This window comes from Anolis sagrei, chromosome X (assembly GCF_037176765.1).
Source record: "Anolis sagrei isolate rAnoSag1 chromosome X, rAnoSag1.mat, whole genome shotgun sequence".
Lineage (NCBI taxonomy): Eukaryota > Metazoa > Chordata > Lepidosauria > Squamata > Dactyloidae > Anolis > Anolis sagrei.
Genome location: NC_090034.1, coordinates 103256583 through 103273360, shown reverse-complemented (window position 1 = coordinate 103273360; position 16778 = coordinate 103256583). Strand labels below are relative to the sequence as shown.

General features: G+C 42.1%; 1 protein-coding gene across 1 annotated transcript in view; it reads right to left on the bottom strand.

Annotated features, from left to right (window-relative positions):
- LOC137094971 (rho GTPase-activating protein 35-like) overlaps positions 1-16778 on the bottom strand; it is a 118111-nt gene that overhangs the window by 37043 nt on the left and 64290 nt on the right. Inside the window, exon 3 of the mRNA XM_067461046.1 lies at positions 5358-5502. Within this exon, the coding sequence (XP_067317147.1) occupies positions 5358-5502 (145 nt within the window). The remainder of the gene's footprint in view (positions 1-5357; positions 5503-16778) is intronic.

Genomic DNA, 16778 nt, shown 5'->3' with positions numbered 1-16778 from the left:
TGTCTTCATAGATGTGTCAGCAGCTTATGATATTGTAAACCCTGAGGATGCCTGCCATAGAAGCAGGCGAAAGGTCAGGAGAGAATGCTTCTGTACATGACCATACAGCCCAAAAAACTTACAGCAAAATCAACTTTAACAGTATTTCTAGTAGTAAAGAAGCTCTGCTTTACTGTTAATAATCCTCATGCAAAAGTGTCTTGGATTGCAACACCGACCTATACATGACTTTGCGAAGTCATAATGGGTTCATAACTCAGAATTGGCCCAACCTTCCTTCTGCAGCAGAAAACAACTTAAGCTGAAACAATATAATTACGTATGATGCACACAACTCAATCGATCACAGTCATTTACCCGCAACTCTGGTTTGCTGGGAAATGCCTACTTTCTAATAACAAATATGCTCTTTATCTCTTGGCAGTGACAGTTCTATAAATTGTCGCTTGTGCACATATACATATGTCAACACATTCAACTCCTGCGCTAATCAGAGTGCCAACTGATATTTCATTTCCGTAAGAGGTCGGGGTTATTCGTAATGATCAGGGCTATCAGCAACCTTTTTGTAAACGGGTGGGTTAACACAGCCGCCCGCCAACCACGGGGGGAAGGAACGGTTTCAACAAGTAATCAAAAAAAGCCACAAGCAAATACCACTCATACCACAACGCCAAACCACAGCCAACATCCCTCCTTATAAGGAGGAAGTGGGGACTCAGCTAGAAGGTTAAGTGCCTTCTTTTAGGCCACGTAACAGCCAACCTGACATTCTTATTTCTGATGTAAATAAGAGATCAGATCTGTCACTTATAAGTCTGCTCTGCAGTTTTTCGCCCCAAGGTTCACCGAACATTTATCCTATAGGGACCCACATCCTGCAAGGATTTCTTTTAAGGCTTCAAGATCAACCTGGCTAATAATTAAATATTAAAACAGTCCACAGATGTTATCCAATTTCACCTACTGTTGCTGCAAGGGATAAAAAGAATCCATATTCTGTTTGAACTTCCAGAGTTAGGCACATTATATCAATTATGGATGCAGCAAAGAGGTGAGTTGATGAGAAGCGAAGTTTGAAAGACTACGACTTGGGCGAGGCCAGATTTCAAACTAGGCCGAAGCCGCTGCTGGAAAGTAACTATTCGGTTTTTGGCTGCAGGAGTCGTGATTGAAAGTGCAAAGGTTTAAGCACTACTGAAAGCACCATGCTATCTCTCTTCCAAGAAGTTTAGGGCTGTGTCAGTAGCTCACCCATGACCTGTGGGGAGAGCTGCCTGGGTAACCCAAGCTCTCCAATCCAATCCACTTATACCATACATTTCCTGTTGCAAATCTTACGTTTTAAGATAGAAGACTTTTTTTATGTCAGGAGAGACTTGAGAAACTGCAAGTTGCTTACGGCTCCGGTCCAGCGTACCTGTCCGAATATATCTCCTTCTACGTCTCACCTCGGAGCTTAAGGTCTTCTGGAGAGGCCCTGCTCTCGGCTCCACCTTTGTTTCAAACAAGCTTGACGGGAACGAGGGACAGGGCCTTCTCGGTGGTGGCCCCCCGCCTGTGGAATTTGCTCCCCGGGGAAATTAGGTCATTGTCATCCTTCCTCACCTTTAGAAAAAAGGTTAAAACGTGGCTGTGGGACCAGGCCTTTGGACAATCAGGTTAAAGGACAATTGATAATGTATTGTCGAAGGCTTTCATGGCCGGAATCACTGGGTTGTTGTAGGTTTTTTCGGGCTATATGGCCATGGTCTAGAGGCATTCTCTCCTGATGTTTCGCCTGCATCTATGGCAAGCATCCTCAGAGGTAGTGAGGTCTGTTGGAACTAGGGAAATGGGTTTATATATCTGTGGAATGACCAGGGTGGGACAAAGGACTCTTGTCTGCTAGAGCTAGGTGTGAATGTTTCAACTGACCACCTTGATTAGCATATAATAGCCTGGCCGTGCCTGGAGCAAACTTTTCTTGAGAGGTGATTAGATGTCCTTGTTTGTTTCCTCTCTGTTGTTTTGCTTTTGTAATTTTTGAGGTTTTTAATACTGCTAGCCAGATTTTGTTCATTTTCATGGTCTCTTCCTTTCTATTGAAATTGTCCACATGCTTGTGGATTTCAATGGCTTCTCTGCGTAGCCTGACATAGTGGTTGTGAGAGTGGTCCAGCATTTCTGTCTTCTCCAATAGTATGCTGTGTCCAGGTTGGTTCATCAGGTGCTCTGCTATGGTGACTTTTCTGGTTCAATCAGTCTGCAGTGCCTTTCATGTTTTTGATTCGTGTTTGGGCAATGCTGCATTTGGTGGTCCCTCTGTAGACTTGTCCACAGCTGCATGGTACACGGTAGACTCCTGCAGAAGTGAGAGGATCCCTCTTGTCCTTTGCTGAACGTAGTATTTGTTGGATTTTCTTGGTGGGTCTGTAGACAGTTTGTATGTTGTGTTTCCTCATCAGCTTCCCTATACGGCCAGTGGTTCATTTGATGTATGGCAAGAACACTTTTCCTCTGGGTGGATCTTTTCTTGACTCTTGTGGCTTGTTCTCAGTATTGCAGCTCTTCCGATGGATGAAGGAGGGATGAAGATGACCTAACTTCCCTGGGGAGTGAGTTCCACAGGGGGGGGGGGGACCACCAAGAAGGCCCTGTCCCTCGTCCCCACCAAGCGTGTTTGAGACAGAGACAGGGCCAAGAGCAGGGCCTCCCCAGAAGATCATAAACTCTGAGGTGGGTATGTAGTGTCCCCCTTTTGACCTGTGATATTTTTGTATAGCAGAGGAGCTCGTTTGTGCAACCTCCGCCATATGGTCTCCATAGGCTTTTCTGCTGCTGGAGGAATGGAGGACTATCCCCAGATATTGGAAGCATGGAACCTGCTTGATTTGGCTTCCATCTTAACTCAAGAGGTGAAGCTTGGTTGGGTCTTTTGACAAACACCATGATTTCAGTTCTTGGGTAGTCGAGTTGCAGCTGGTTCACATTACAATATGGGGCCAGAGCTCTCAATACTCTTTTAAGTCTAATCAGAAAGATGTAAGAGTACTTTTAAGATTTCAAAAACACGGTCCTAACAACAGGAAGTGATTAAAGTTCTCTTAGTGCAAGAATTCAGTATTGTGCCCAAGCAAAACAGACTAAAAGGTGTTCAGCTTGCATGCCATCAAATGTTTTGCTGACACTCAGGAATTTGAAATATTTATTCAGTCTAATGCAAGACGGTTGCCTAGAAAATCCGAAGCTGGCTTCCACAAATATGAGACGCAATGCCGAAGAATTCAGAATAGTTTTATCTGCCTCACTCTGCTTTAACTTTTCTCTGCTTGTGGCTGAGGTCTTGATAATACAGCCTGTCAACTTGTCAAAAGATACGTCGGTTTCTACAGAGTCATGGGGAAAAAGGACCAGGAAATCAGGAGAATATGAAAGCATTCAGAAGGTGTTTCATTCTCCTGGTTGGGAAACAGAATGAAGGAACACAGACACAAAAAGCCCCCTTGTTGTTGCAGCTATTTATACATGACTGTCTGAATATGTTAGTGTTGTTGCTAAAAGCAGCAGAAGGAAGCAGCTTTCCATGTAATGTGGAATCATCTTTCTGATCTCACAAGATCCTGGTTGGAGGAGTCAGCAAAAGGCAGACACACTTGTGATGCACGAGGCAAACACCTACATTATCTACAGGCTGTTCAAGCTTCGACGGCATTAATTTAGACGCCTACAAAACTCAGCAGGCATAGTTTCCAAATTCTGTTTCTATAATAAACTATTTCTCCTGACTTTTAAAGTCAGTGGAGAAAATAAGATGAAAAAGACATACCGTATATACTCAAGTATAAGCTGAGTTTTTCAGCCCCTTTTTTAGCCTGAAAAAGCCCCCCTCTGCTTCTACTTGAGTCCTAGTTATTTATTATTTTACTATGTTGTAGTTGTTATTATTATTACATGTATTTTTACTCTATTTATTATTATTATTATTATTACATTTATTATTTTATTCTACTACTCTTATTACATGTATTTTACTCTATTATTATTATTATTATTACATTTATTATTTTACTCTACTACTCTTATTACATGTATTTTTACTCTATTATTATTAGTACATTTATTATTTTACTCTATTTATTATTATTACATTTATTATATTACTCTACTACTCTTAATACATGTATTTTTACTGTATTATTAGTAGTAAATTTATTATTTTACTCTATTATTATTACATTCATTATTTTACTTTATTGTTGCTATTATTACATTTATTATTTTACTCTACTACTCTTATTACATGTATTTTTACTCTATTATTATTATTACATTTATTATTGTACTCTTTATTATTACATGCATTATTTTACTTTATTGTTGTTATTATTATATTTAGTATTTTACTCTTTATTATTACATTTATTATTTTACTCTACTACTCTTATTACATGTATTTTACCCTATTATTATTATTACATTTATTATTTTACTTTATTGTTGTCATTATTATTACATTTATTACTTTACTCTATTTATTATTATGTATATTTATTATTTTACTCTACTACTCTTATTACAAGTATTTTTACTCTATTATTATTATTACATTTATTATTTTACTATATTATTACTATTATTACATTTCCATTATTTTACTCTTTATTATTATTGGAAGGATATGTAAGCACATTTACATTGAAGAAGGTTAGAATAATAGTTTAATTGCAATTGGACAGTTTTATCTGAAATTACAGTTTTATGTAAATATTCAAAAACATTAAACCTACTGATGTATCAATTAATGTAATTTTATTGGTATCTATTTTTATTTTGAAATTTACCAGTAGCTGCTGCATTTCCCACCCTCAGCTTATACTCGAGAATCAATGTTTTCCCAGCTTTTTGAAGTAAATTTAAGTGCCTCGACTTATATTCGTGTCAGCTTATACTTGAGTATATATGGTATTTAGAAAGTGTTCAACTCCAGGATTATTGAGTCTTTGAAAGAAGTTGTGTGTATGCAAAAGTGCTTTTGTTTTTAAAGAAACAATACACCAGAGACAGCAAAAACACATTTTTTCTAAGACATCCACTGACAAATTGGTCATCTTAGCCGAAATAAGTTAAAATATAGAACCAAGATATCATTTTTGAACCAAAGTATGCATGTTACTCTGTCAAAACAAGGCCAACTGCAAAAAATATTTTATCTACTAAATAACATGTTATCTATCTTTAGTCCTCTTGCCAAATGGAGTCAAACTCTTTTATGAATAGTTCTGTTTTCAGAACTGATAATAGCTAACCAGCTAACCAAACTGATTTTACCCAAGATCAATGTTCAATGGCAACTTCTTGGTACAAACAAATCTTACCTGTTGTTTCAATGTAGTCGATACATCTCTCAATGAAAATGGGAATTGGTTTCTCTGGTGTCACTACAGTGGTCAAAGGCACCCCGAAATAACTGCTCTCCCATGTCGTCTTGGTGATAGATGGCCGCGGCTTAGGCTTTGGTTTCTGTAGAAACATGCAAATATATCAGTAAGGAAGTAATGGATATTATGAGGTCTCAGCAAAGTAACCATAACAGTAACAGAAAACAAAATACAGCCTCAGTTTGCAATAGTCACATAAATGCGTAAGAAAAACATTTCGAATGATACTGCCTGTCACAGTAAACATATTTATGAGTTCTCAAAAAATAATAACATGAACATCCGATACCTTCATCAGACTGACGAAGAAACCAGAACAGCAACAAATATGACATCCAATAAAGGATAAGAAAGAAGCCATTTGCATTTCCTCTAAATCAAGATCCCAGATGCAGCCTATATTGTATTCAGTGGAGAAACATTGCCACAAATGCAACAGGGTATTTTCCTCTCTCAGTAAATAAAACACAGCAAAGAAATCAGGATTGTTTGGGTCCTAGCCAGTCCTACATTCAAGGAAAAAGGTACTAAAACTAGCTCAGAGTGACACTTGCAACAGCAGGTCATGTTACAGGTTTAAGCTCTGTTGTGGAACCAATGGGGCTTCACACAATTTTATTTGTGAACAAGGAACAAATCAAGAAGCCCAATGAAAGGACCAGGCTGTGGTGCAGCTAGTTAGTAGCCAGCTGCATTAAATCACTACTGAACGAGAGGTCATGAGTTTGAAGTTAGCCTGGGTTGGAGTGAGCTCCCGACCATTAATAGTCTAGCTTGCTGTTGACCTATTGCAGCCCAAAAGACAGTTGCATCTGTCAAGTATGAAATTTAGGTTCCGCTTTATGTGGGGAGGCTAATTTAACTAATTTATGACACCATAAAAAGGAGCCCCCGGTGGCACAGTGGGTTAAACACCTGTGCTGGCAGGACTGAAGACCAATAGGTCACAGGTTCGAATCTGGGGAGAGCGTGGATGAGCTCCCTCTATCAGATCCAGCTCCTCATGCGGGGACATGAGAGAAGCCTCCCACAAGGCAACATCCTTGCAGACAGCCAATTCTCTCACACCAGAAGCAACTTGCAATTTTTCAAGTTGCTCCTGACACGACCAAAAAATAAAAACCCATTAAAAAAACCCCTTCCAGCAGTGTGCATAAGAATGACGCAGTACTCCATTAAAGGACAAGTGGACAGTGAAGCAGCAGCTCCCACTGTGGCCAGAATTGAGCATAACGTCATGAAGCCCCAAAAGCTGGAATGTTAAATTGCCTCTGTGTCTATAAATGTTGTATGTCTAATGGCATGAAATGTTTACCATGTATATGTGCATTGTAACGCGCTTCAAATCCCCTGTGGATTGGGAACGGTGGAATATAAATACTGTTAATAAATAAATAAACGTGACTGGTAAAGGTTAAGTATTCCTTACCCAAAATGCTTGGGATCAGAAATGAGGTGTAATGAAACAAGACGCAACACAGACACTTTGAGACTTGGTTCAGTAGAGATATGAGGCAGGAATTCCATGTATTATTATTATTATTATTATTATTATTATTATTATTATACTATAGTTATACCCCACCCTTCTCACCCCAGTGGAGGACTCAGGGTGGCTTACAATCCATGGCATACAATGCTGCATTACACATATAATAATAAACATAACATATCAATTTAAACAATTAACATATCAATTTAAACATGTATGGCCTTGTCCCCCAGAGCTACATGCTTCTACTCTTCTAATGTGCAGAACAACAGCAAATTGGGATAGAGAACTAATACTGCAGAAGACAGGAGTAGAATTCAAAACTAACACAATGAAGTTCAACAGGGACAAATGCAAGAGACTCCACTTAGGCAGAAAAAAATGAAGTGCAAAGATACAGAATGGGGGACAATGTCTGGCTCAACAGCAGGATGGCTGAAAAAGATCTTAGAGTCCTCGTGGGAAGGAAGGTGAACATGAGCCAATAATGTCATGCAGCAGCTAAAAAATAATAATGGGATTTTGGCCTTCATAAATAGCAGCATAGGGTCTAGATCCAGGGAAGTCATGCTCCCCATGCTCTATTCTGCCTTGGTCAGACCACACCTGGAATCACACCGTGTCCAGAAAAGGGAGATGTTGACAAGCAACTAAAATGATCAAGGGTCTGGAGAACAAGCCCTATGAGATGGGAAGTGGGTGGGTCAAAGTCTCTTAGGAAGGACTGGATATGTAAGGGAAGGAATCCCAGGGCCATAGAAGGACCCACAGTGGTATTTTCATGGCTGTCGAGCCCTTAAGACACTCCCAGCTGTGCTTTTTCTGGTCAGGAAAGGTTTAAATTCTTCTCCTGGAACCCTTAGAAGCAACATTATTGCAGGAATGCTTCTGTGAATTTTCTGCACTGGGAGAAGAAGGTTGGATTATATTGTTTGATGGGAAATAACTTAAGAAGCTAGAGAAGAGAAGACCAGGCAGTGATCTAGTGTCCAGATCCAGTGAAGTCATGCTCCCTCTCTATTCTGCCTTGGTTAGAGCACACCTGGAATCACACTGTGTCCAATTCGGGAGATGCTGACAAGCTGGAATGTGTCCAGAGAAGGGCGACTAAAATGATAAAAGGTCTGGAGAACAAACCCTATGAGGAGCAGCTTCAAGAACTGGGCATGTTTAGCCTGAAGAAGAGAAGGCTGAGAAGAGATACAATGAGGGCCAGGGATCAAGAAATGAGAGGAAGTCATAGGGAAGAGGGAGCAAGCTTGCTGCCCTGGAGACTAGGACGAGGAACAATGGCATCAAACTACATGAAACGAGATTCCACCTGAACATGAGGAAGAACTTCCTGACTGTGAGAGATGTTCAGTAGTGGAACTCTCTGCCCCAGACTGTTGTGGAGGCTCCTTCTTTGGAGGCTTTTAAGCAGAGGCTGGATGGCCATCTGTCAGGGGTGTTTTGAATACTATTTTCCTGCTTCTTGGCAGGGGGTTGGACTGGATGGCCCATGAGGTCTCTTTCAACTCTGATTCATGTGAAGAAACACAGGACTAATTTTCCTTTAAACTCTATGCAGCAGAAACTGAAAGCACCCCCATTTCCCTTTATGGTTGTTATGACCTATGGTCGCACAATAAATTATATACTACGACTACTCTTCCTGTGGTGCTCAGCTGTTGGAGGCAGACACAAAAAAGATAGATTTAGAAGTAACACATATGATTGACCTCCTACAGTCTTTTTCTTCCACTAAATGGGGACACTGGATTTCAGTTGAGGTATAGAGAGGCTAGTTTTTCCTCCTGCCAATCTAAATCCCTCCCATTGCAAAAGACAGGTACTAATTGGCTTAGTCATAGGTCTCCCATGCCATGCATTAGTTGACCCTTCACATTTGGATTTAAAAAAAGAGAATGAGTTAAAAGACAGAGTAAAGCCCAAGTAGCCCCTTAGCTATTGGCCTATGCTTAATGGAATAATAATAATAATAATAATAATAATAATAATACTTAAGTGGCTTACAAAAGCACTCAACAGTGCAGTCATATAATACAGAAAATACATAAGAAAAAATAGCACAATAACAAAAACACATAAAGGCAAAGGTAAAGGTTTCCCCTGACATTAAGTCCAGTTGTGTCCAACTCTGGGAGTTGGTGCTCATCTCCATTTTTGAGCTGAAAAGCCGGCGTTGTCTGTAGACTTCCCAAAGTCATGTGGATGGCATGACTGTATGGAGCACTGTTACCTTCCCGCCGGAGCGGTGTCTATTGATCTACTCACATTTCCATGTTTTCAAACTGCTAGGTTGACAGAAGCTGGGGCTAAATCCGCTCCCCGGGATTTACACTGCGACCTTTCGGTCAGCAAGTTCAGCAGTTCAGTGCTTTAACCCAATGCACCACCGAGGGATCCAAGATTACACAAAACATCATATAAAATCCCCAACCCCTTTAAAAGATTTAATAAAACGCAGCTATGACTGCTGATATAAAAATAAACTGTACTAACATCGTTGCAGTAAGTTGCTGGGATGGAACAAATCACTTAGGTCCTCAAGAATACCAGATAGGGCTCTAAACATGGTCAAATGCCTGCTTGAAATACCATGTTTTCAGATTTGATTTGAAAACTTGAAGGCTGGGGGATAACCTCATCTTTTTAGGGAGAGCATTCCAGAGCTGGGGGGCCAACACCGAGAAGGCCCTCTCTCTTGTCGCCACCAACTGCACTTGGGACAGAGGTGGGACCAAGAAGAGGAGCTCCCCAGCAGATCTTAGAGATGCGGTCTCGAAGATAGGTTTGACCTGAAGCATATATGGCTTTATAAGTAATAACCTTACTTATAATACTTGGTTCCTATAATATACTGACTAATGCCTTTGGAAGTAAAACTCTTTTCCGATAGTTATCAGCCAGTTGAGCTGCTTTAATAGGGGCATGGTAAAACATCAAAACATCTGGGCGTCCCCTGGGCAACGTCCTTGCAGATGGCCAATTCTCTCACTCCAGAAGCAACTTGCAGTTTCTCAAACTGCTCCTGACATGGAAAAAAAAGGGGGGGGGCATAGTATGCTCCCTAAAGCTAACCCCAGTTAATAATCTGGAGTAATCTGGTTGCTGACCTTTGCACTAACTTCAGTTTCCGAGCCATCTTCAAAGGCAGACCCCTGTAGAGTGCATTGAAGTAGTTCATTCTGGATATGACTAAGACAGTGGTTCTCAACCTGGGGTCTCCAGAAGTTTATTGGCCTTCAACTCCTGGAGTTGTAGGCCAAAAACATCTGGGGACCCCAGGTTGAGAACCACTGGACTAAGACATGGACCACAGTGGCCAAGTCAGGTTTTTTGAGGTATGGTTGCAGCTGGTGCACAAATTTTCACTGTGCAAAGGTCCACCCAGTCACTGGTTAGCCTCAAGCACCTGCGATGGACCCAGGAGAACCCCCAGACTGTGGACCTGTGTCCTCAGGGGGCATGGGGAATATTTTGCAAGCTTTTAGAAGGAATGAATGGAATCATGTATGAAATCTTTTAAACAGAGGCTGGATGGCCATCTGTCAGGGTTGATTTGAATGCAATATTCCTGCTTCTTGGCAGGGGGTTGGACTGGATGGCCCATGAGATCTCTTCCAACTCTTTGATTCTATGATTCTATGATCTGGTTTCAGTATCTGTCAGTATGACCCAAACTTCATCTATCTACCTTTGTTAGGTATATGATACTGTTTAGAAAGAACAACAATTGCACTCTGTCTTTAAAAATAGATCTTCACAGCATTCTCTCTAGATGAGAAAGTTGGCAGGAAATGTGTGCTCTGCAGTGAATGTAGTGTATGACTCAACTGAAAGAAGGCTTCTAGCCTGAAAGTAGTAGCATTATACAAGGACAGGTGTCTTGTTATTTTGAGCCCCAAAGAGGAGATTAATGGGGCCCGAGTAAGTCAGCTTCCCTTGAAAGACATCTGTTCCACCAAGTCGCCCAAGGAAATTTCCACCCACCCACTTCTTCCATTGTCTCCGTTTCAATCCTAAATGAAAATGATCACTTCCTGTTTAGTCTGTTTCCATACAACTTCCTCCTCCGAAGCCCCGCTGAAAAGAGGATACTTGGAACAATACTGTTCTGCAACAACAGCGGGGCCATTTATTTTTGGACAACAGCTACAGAAATGAGTTTTCCTTCCAAAGGCATTAGTCAGTATATTATAGGAACCAAGTAAGTAAAAGCTAATTGTCTAAATCCTATTCCTTCCTAATTGGTAAACCATTCATCAGCCTAAGTGCAATTTGTCAACCCAGGTCAATACGAAGTTGCTTGGATTTCTCTCTATACAGCATATAAACAAATCAACAGCTAGGTGGTTATAGGTTATTTCGGGATATATGGCCATGTTCTAGAGGCATTCTCTCCTGACATTTCGCCTGCATCTATGGCAAGCATCCTCAGAGGTAGTGAGGTCTGTTGGACCTAGGAAAATGGGTTTATATATCTGTGGAATGACCAGGGTGGGACAAAGGACTCTTGTCTGTTGGAGCCAGGTGTGAATGTTTCAACTGACCACCTTGATTAGCATTTGATGGCCTGGCAGTGTCTGGGGCAATCTTTTGTTGAGAGGTGATTAGATGTCCCTTCTTGTTTCCTCTCTATTGTTTCGCTGTTATAATTGTAGAGTCTTTTTAATACTGGGAGCCAGATTTTGTTCATTTTCATGGTTTCCTCCTTTCTGTTGAAATTGTCCACATGCTTGTGGATTTCAATGGCTTCTCTGTGTAGTTTGACATGGTGGTTGTGAGAGTGGTCCAGCATTTCTGTGTTCTCAAATAATATGCTGTGTCCAGGTTGGTTCATCAGGTGCTCTGCTGTGGCTGACTTCTCTGGTTGAAGTAGTCTGCAGTGCCTTTCATGTTCCTTGATTTGTGTCTGGGCAATGCTGCTGCGTTTGGTGGTCCCTCTGTAGACTTGTCCACAGCTGCATGGTACGCGATAAGACTCCTGCAGAAGTGAGAGGATCCCTCTTGTCCTTTGCTGAATGTAGCAATTGTTGGATTTTCTTGGTGGGTCTGTAGATAGTTTGTATGTTGTGTTTCCTCATCAGCTTCCCTCTGTGGTCAGTGGTTCCCTTGATGTATGGCAAGAACACTTTTCCTCTGGGTGGATCTTTGTCTTTATTCTCGTGGCTTGTTCTTGGTCTTGCAGCTCTTCTGATGTCTGAGGTGGAGTCTCCATTGGCCTGGAGAGCCCAGTTGAGTTGGTTCAGTTCATCTTGGAGGAGGTGGGCTTCCCAGATTCTTTTTGCAGTCTGCCAAGGCTTTAATTGTGCTTCTTTTTTTACTTGGGTGATGGTTGGAGTTTTGATGTAGATATCTATCTGTGTGTGTGGGTTTTCTGTTGATCTGGTTTACGGATGACTAGGACATCGACAAAAGGCAGTCTTCCATCATTTTCTTTTTCCATGGTGAACTGGATGTTTGGGTGGATGCTGTTTAGATGGTCCAGGAACCTGTTGAGTTCTTCTTCTCCATGGCTCCAAATGGTGAAAGTGTCATCCACATATCTGAACCATATCGTGGGCTTTTTTGTTGCTGTTCCGAGAGCTTGTTTTTCAAAGTGTTCCATGTAGAAAATAGCTATGACTGGGCTTAGGGGGCTCCCTATAGCTACTCCATCTGCAGGCGAAACGTCAGGAGCGAATGCCTCTAGAACAGTGTTTCTCAACCTGGGGGTCGGGACCCCGGGGGGGGGGTCACGAAGGGGTGTCAGAGGGGTTGCCAAAGACCATCAGAAAACACAGTATTTTCTGTTGGTCATGGGAGTTCTGTGTCGGAAGTTTGGCCCAATTCTATCATTGTTGGGGTTCAGAACACTCCTTGATTGTAGGTGAACTATACATTCCAGCAAGCACAACTCCCAAATGTCAGTCTATTTCCTCAAACCTCATCAGTGTTCACATTTGGGCATATTGAGTATCCGTGCCAAGTTTGGTCCAGATCCATCATTGTTTGAGCCCACAGTGCTCTCTGGATATAGGTAAACTACAACTCCCAAACTCAAGGTCAATGCCCACCAAACCCTTCCAGTATTTTTTGTTGGTCATGGGAGTTCTGTGTGCCAACTTTGGTTCAATTCCATTGTTGGTGGAGTTCAGAATGCTCTTTGTTTGCAGGTTAACTGTAAATCCCAGCAACTACAACTCCCAAATGACAAAATCAATCCCCTCACCAACCCCACCAGTATTCAGATTTGGGCACACCGGGAATTTGTGCCAAATTTGCTCCAGTGAATGAAAATACATCCTGAAGATCGTTATTTATATGGCGATTAATAAGGTTAGGGTTATGGCTGGGGGTCACCACAACATAAGGAACTGTATTAAGGGGTTGCGGCATTAGGAAGGTTGAGAACCACTGCTCTAGAACATGGCCATATAGCCCAAAAAAACCCTACAACAACCCAGTGATTCCAGCCATGAAAGCCTTTGACAAATCAACAGTTCCTTTAATATTAAAAATATTTACTAATAATATAGGTTTAGAATAACAAAATGACACATTTATGTCCTTGACAAGCGCAGGTAAAGAGACATCTAGTTTTTGTGTGTTTGTTGTTAGACATACAGAAAACTGTGTAGCAGCAAAAGTTAAACCCATACAAGATAAAGTTTCAGGAGCAGATTAAGTAAACTCACTCTCCAAGAAGATGCCTACAGAACACATCCTGAAATTCTGCTACTAACAAACAAATCCAACAGCCACTACAAACAGCATTATACATTTGATCATGGTCTGAAGAAACAACAAAAAGAATCCAGCCTTTTAAAAGCACCAGCAATTTGCAATCAGCATCTCAGCAGTAAAAAAGAGATAAAAAAGATCGAGCACTGAGATGAGATAGGAAAGTGTAATTGTGGTGCCTTCAATCAGGGAAAAGTTCTCACACCGAACATCATTTTAATGATGTATAGCACAGCAGGAGGAAGGCTGACAAAATCCTGAAGCCATCCATTTCCCCTCAGCTTCTGAAATGTTTTCTCCAGCTCTCAGTTCAAGGTTGGCAACGAAGTGAAATAGTACAATGACCCATGAGAGAGTTGTGGTCTTACTTCCCTCACTAGCATCGTCTCAGGATGATTAAGAATGAAATGCCAGAGTCCTTCACCAGGCCAAGGCAAAGGTTGTGACCTCCTCTAGAATCAATCTTCCCCTAAACACAAGGTAACTTGGAGAAAAGATATTACTTAGCCAAAAAAGTAGGGTAGGCCCACTCACTCCACTACCCTTTCCCTGTGCTGGCAGGACTGAAGACCAAAAGGTAGCAGGTTTGAATCCGGGGAGAGCGCGGATGAGCTCCCTCTATCAGCTCCAGCTCCTCATGCTGGAACATGAGAGAAGCCTCCCATAAGGATGGTAAAAACATCAAAACATCCGGGCATCCCCTGTGCAATGTCCTTGCAGACGGCCAAATGTGGTAAACCCCCCCCCCCCCCGGTTCAATCACTTATCAACGGCTGCCAGAATAACTTATGCAAAAAAAAAGAAGCGACTTGCAGTTTCTCAAGTTGTTCCTGACACGACTTGCAGTTTCTCAAGTTGTTCCTGGCATGACCAAAAAAAAAAAATCACTCATACCTTTCTCCCTTCAGGCCCCACTCAGTACTAACCACTACCATGTGCATAAGGGAAAGGACACAGTTTAGAGCAGTATCTCTCAAACTTTGCTCCTCCAGATGCTTTGGACTTCAGTTCCCACAATTCCTAACAGATGGTAAGCTGGCTGGGAATTCTGGGAGCTGAAGTTCAAAACACCTGGAGGAGCAGAGTTTGAGAAACACTGGCTTAGATACGTGATTGAGGCATTGCCTCTGAAAAATCCTGCAAATCTCTTGGAAAGACAGGTGAACAAATGTCAGGCCTTTTTCCATCTACGACAAGCGAGGCAACTGGCACCCTACCTATCTGACGAGGCTCTGGCAACTGTCATCCATGCTACGGTCACGTCTAGGCTGGACTATTGCAACGCCCTGTATGTTGGCCTTCCGATGTCTACGACCCGAAAGCTCCGTATTGTTCAGAATGCGGCAGCCAGGTTACTCACAAGAACGCCTATGAAATGCCATATAACACCAGTGCTGTAACATTTACATTGGCTTCCAACTGAGTACCATGGCCTGTATAAGATGTTAGTTCTGACCTTTAAAATTCTTTACGGTCAAGGCCCATCGTACCTTAGGGACCGCCTCTCCTTCTCCCATCATCGAAGACTGCAACGACCAGCCCAACGCAACTTACTCTATATACCGAATCCTAGAGAAGTGCACTTGGAAAGTACCAGGCGCAGGGCTTTTTCTATTTCTGCCCCTGCCTTATGGAATTCCTTGCCGCCCTATATGAGAGTCATGCGTGACTTAGGGCCTTTTACTCTAGCACTTAAGACCTGGCTTTTTACCAGAGCATTCGATCTCTGTTAAATTTTAAATTCTGTATATATGTATTTTATCTTTTACAATTTAGCTGTAAATCGCCTAGAGCATTCTTGGATGGAGGGCGATTAATAAGTAATTAAATATGATGATGATGATGATCATGCTGGAAGAAGCAAAGACCACTATCAATGAAGCGATGCTCCTACGCCATCAACTCCACTGGACTGGCCATGTTCTCTGAATACCCAACCACCCTTTCCCAAAGCAGTTACTCTACTACCAACTAAAGAATCGAAAATGGAATGTTGGTGGACGGAAAAGAGATTTAAAGATGGGCTTAAAGCTAAGCTTTAAAATTGTGGCATAGACACCAAGAACTAGGAAGCCCTGGCCCTCGAGAGCTCTAACTGGAGCTCAGCTGTGACCAGCAGTGCTGTAGTATTCGAAGAGGCACGAACGGAGGGAGGAAGGCGGGTCAAGACAACCCTGACCAGGACTGCCTTCGCCCTGGAAACCGATGCCCTCACTGTGGAAGAACATGCAGGGCAAGAATAGGGTTCCACAGTCACCTACGTATCCACCACCAAAACACTACATTTGGAAGACCATTATACTTGGACAACTAGGGATCACCTAAGTAAGTAAGTGAGGATCTATTTCTAGCATCATCTGCTAGAGTGGAGATGCCTAATTGAAAAGAGGCTTCCAGTCAGACAGTGCTAAGTGGACGAAGAGCCAGGCAAGCTTCCCATTTTTTCCCCAACAAAGACCCTGGGCTTCTGTCAGCCAAAGGGTTAACCACACTGGTTCCTGCTGGAAATGCCATTCCCTTAGTGTTTGCCAGATGTCTAGTGGTTCAAGCCTGCTGCCTTCAGCCAGGCATGTGCCTGTCATTAGGGAGCCATTAAAATGTTACACAGCAGCAGCAGCAGGCGTTCCGGGGAAGAGAATTCCGCACCATTCCAACATCATTCAGCCTTTCAAACTCTTATTCGCTTCGGGAACAGTTTGTGCACCACAAAGACAAGCACACACTTTAGATCTAAGGAGGCAAAGGCATACACCAGGACAGATTTATCCTATCGCTCCTACTCTTAAACATCACTATTTTAAGTGCTGGCCATGCTGGTGGGATCTGACACAATGGAATTCTCTCGGTATGCTCATGCGGTCGATCAGGAAGAATATAACGGCACGGACCATAAAGGGCAGGCAGGCAGGCAGGCCTCCCACTTCCTCTCGCATGCCTGGTTCCTATAAAAGCAGCAGGTATTGGAACCTCATCCCAGCCTTCACAAAAGAGTCACAAAGAATGTTATTTGTAGTGTAGTGTTACGGATTGTTAAGAATATGCCTCACGAGTCCTTGTTTACTGGCTCAAGGCCATGAAAACAAGACTTGGGATACCCGGCAGAAAAATACAGAGCATGGGTTGTTGTAGGTTTTTCA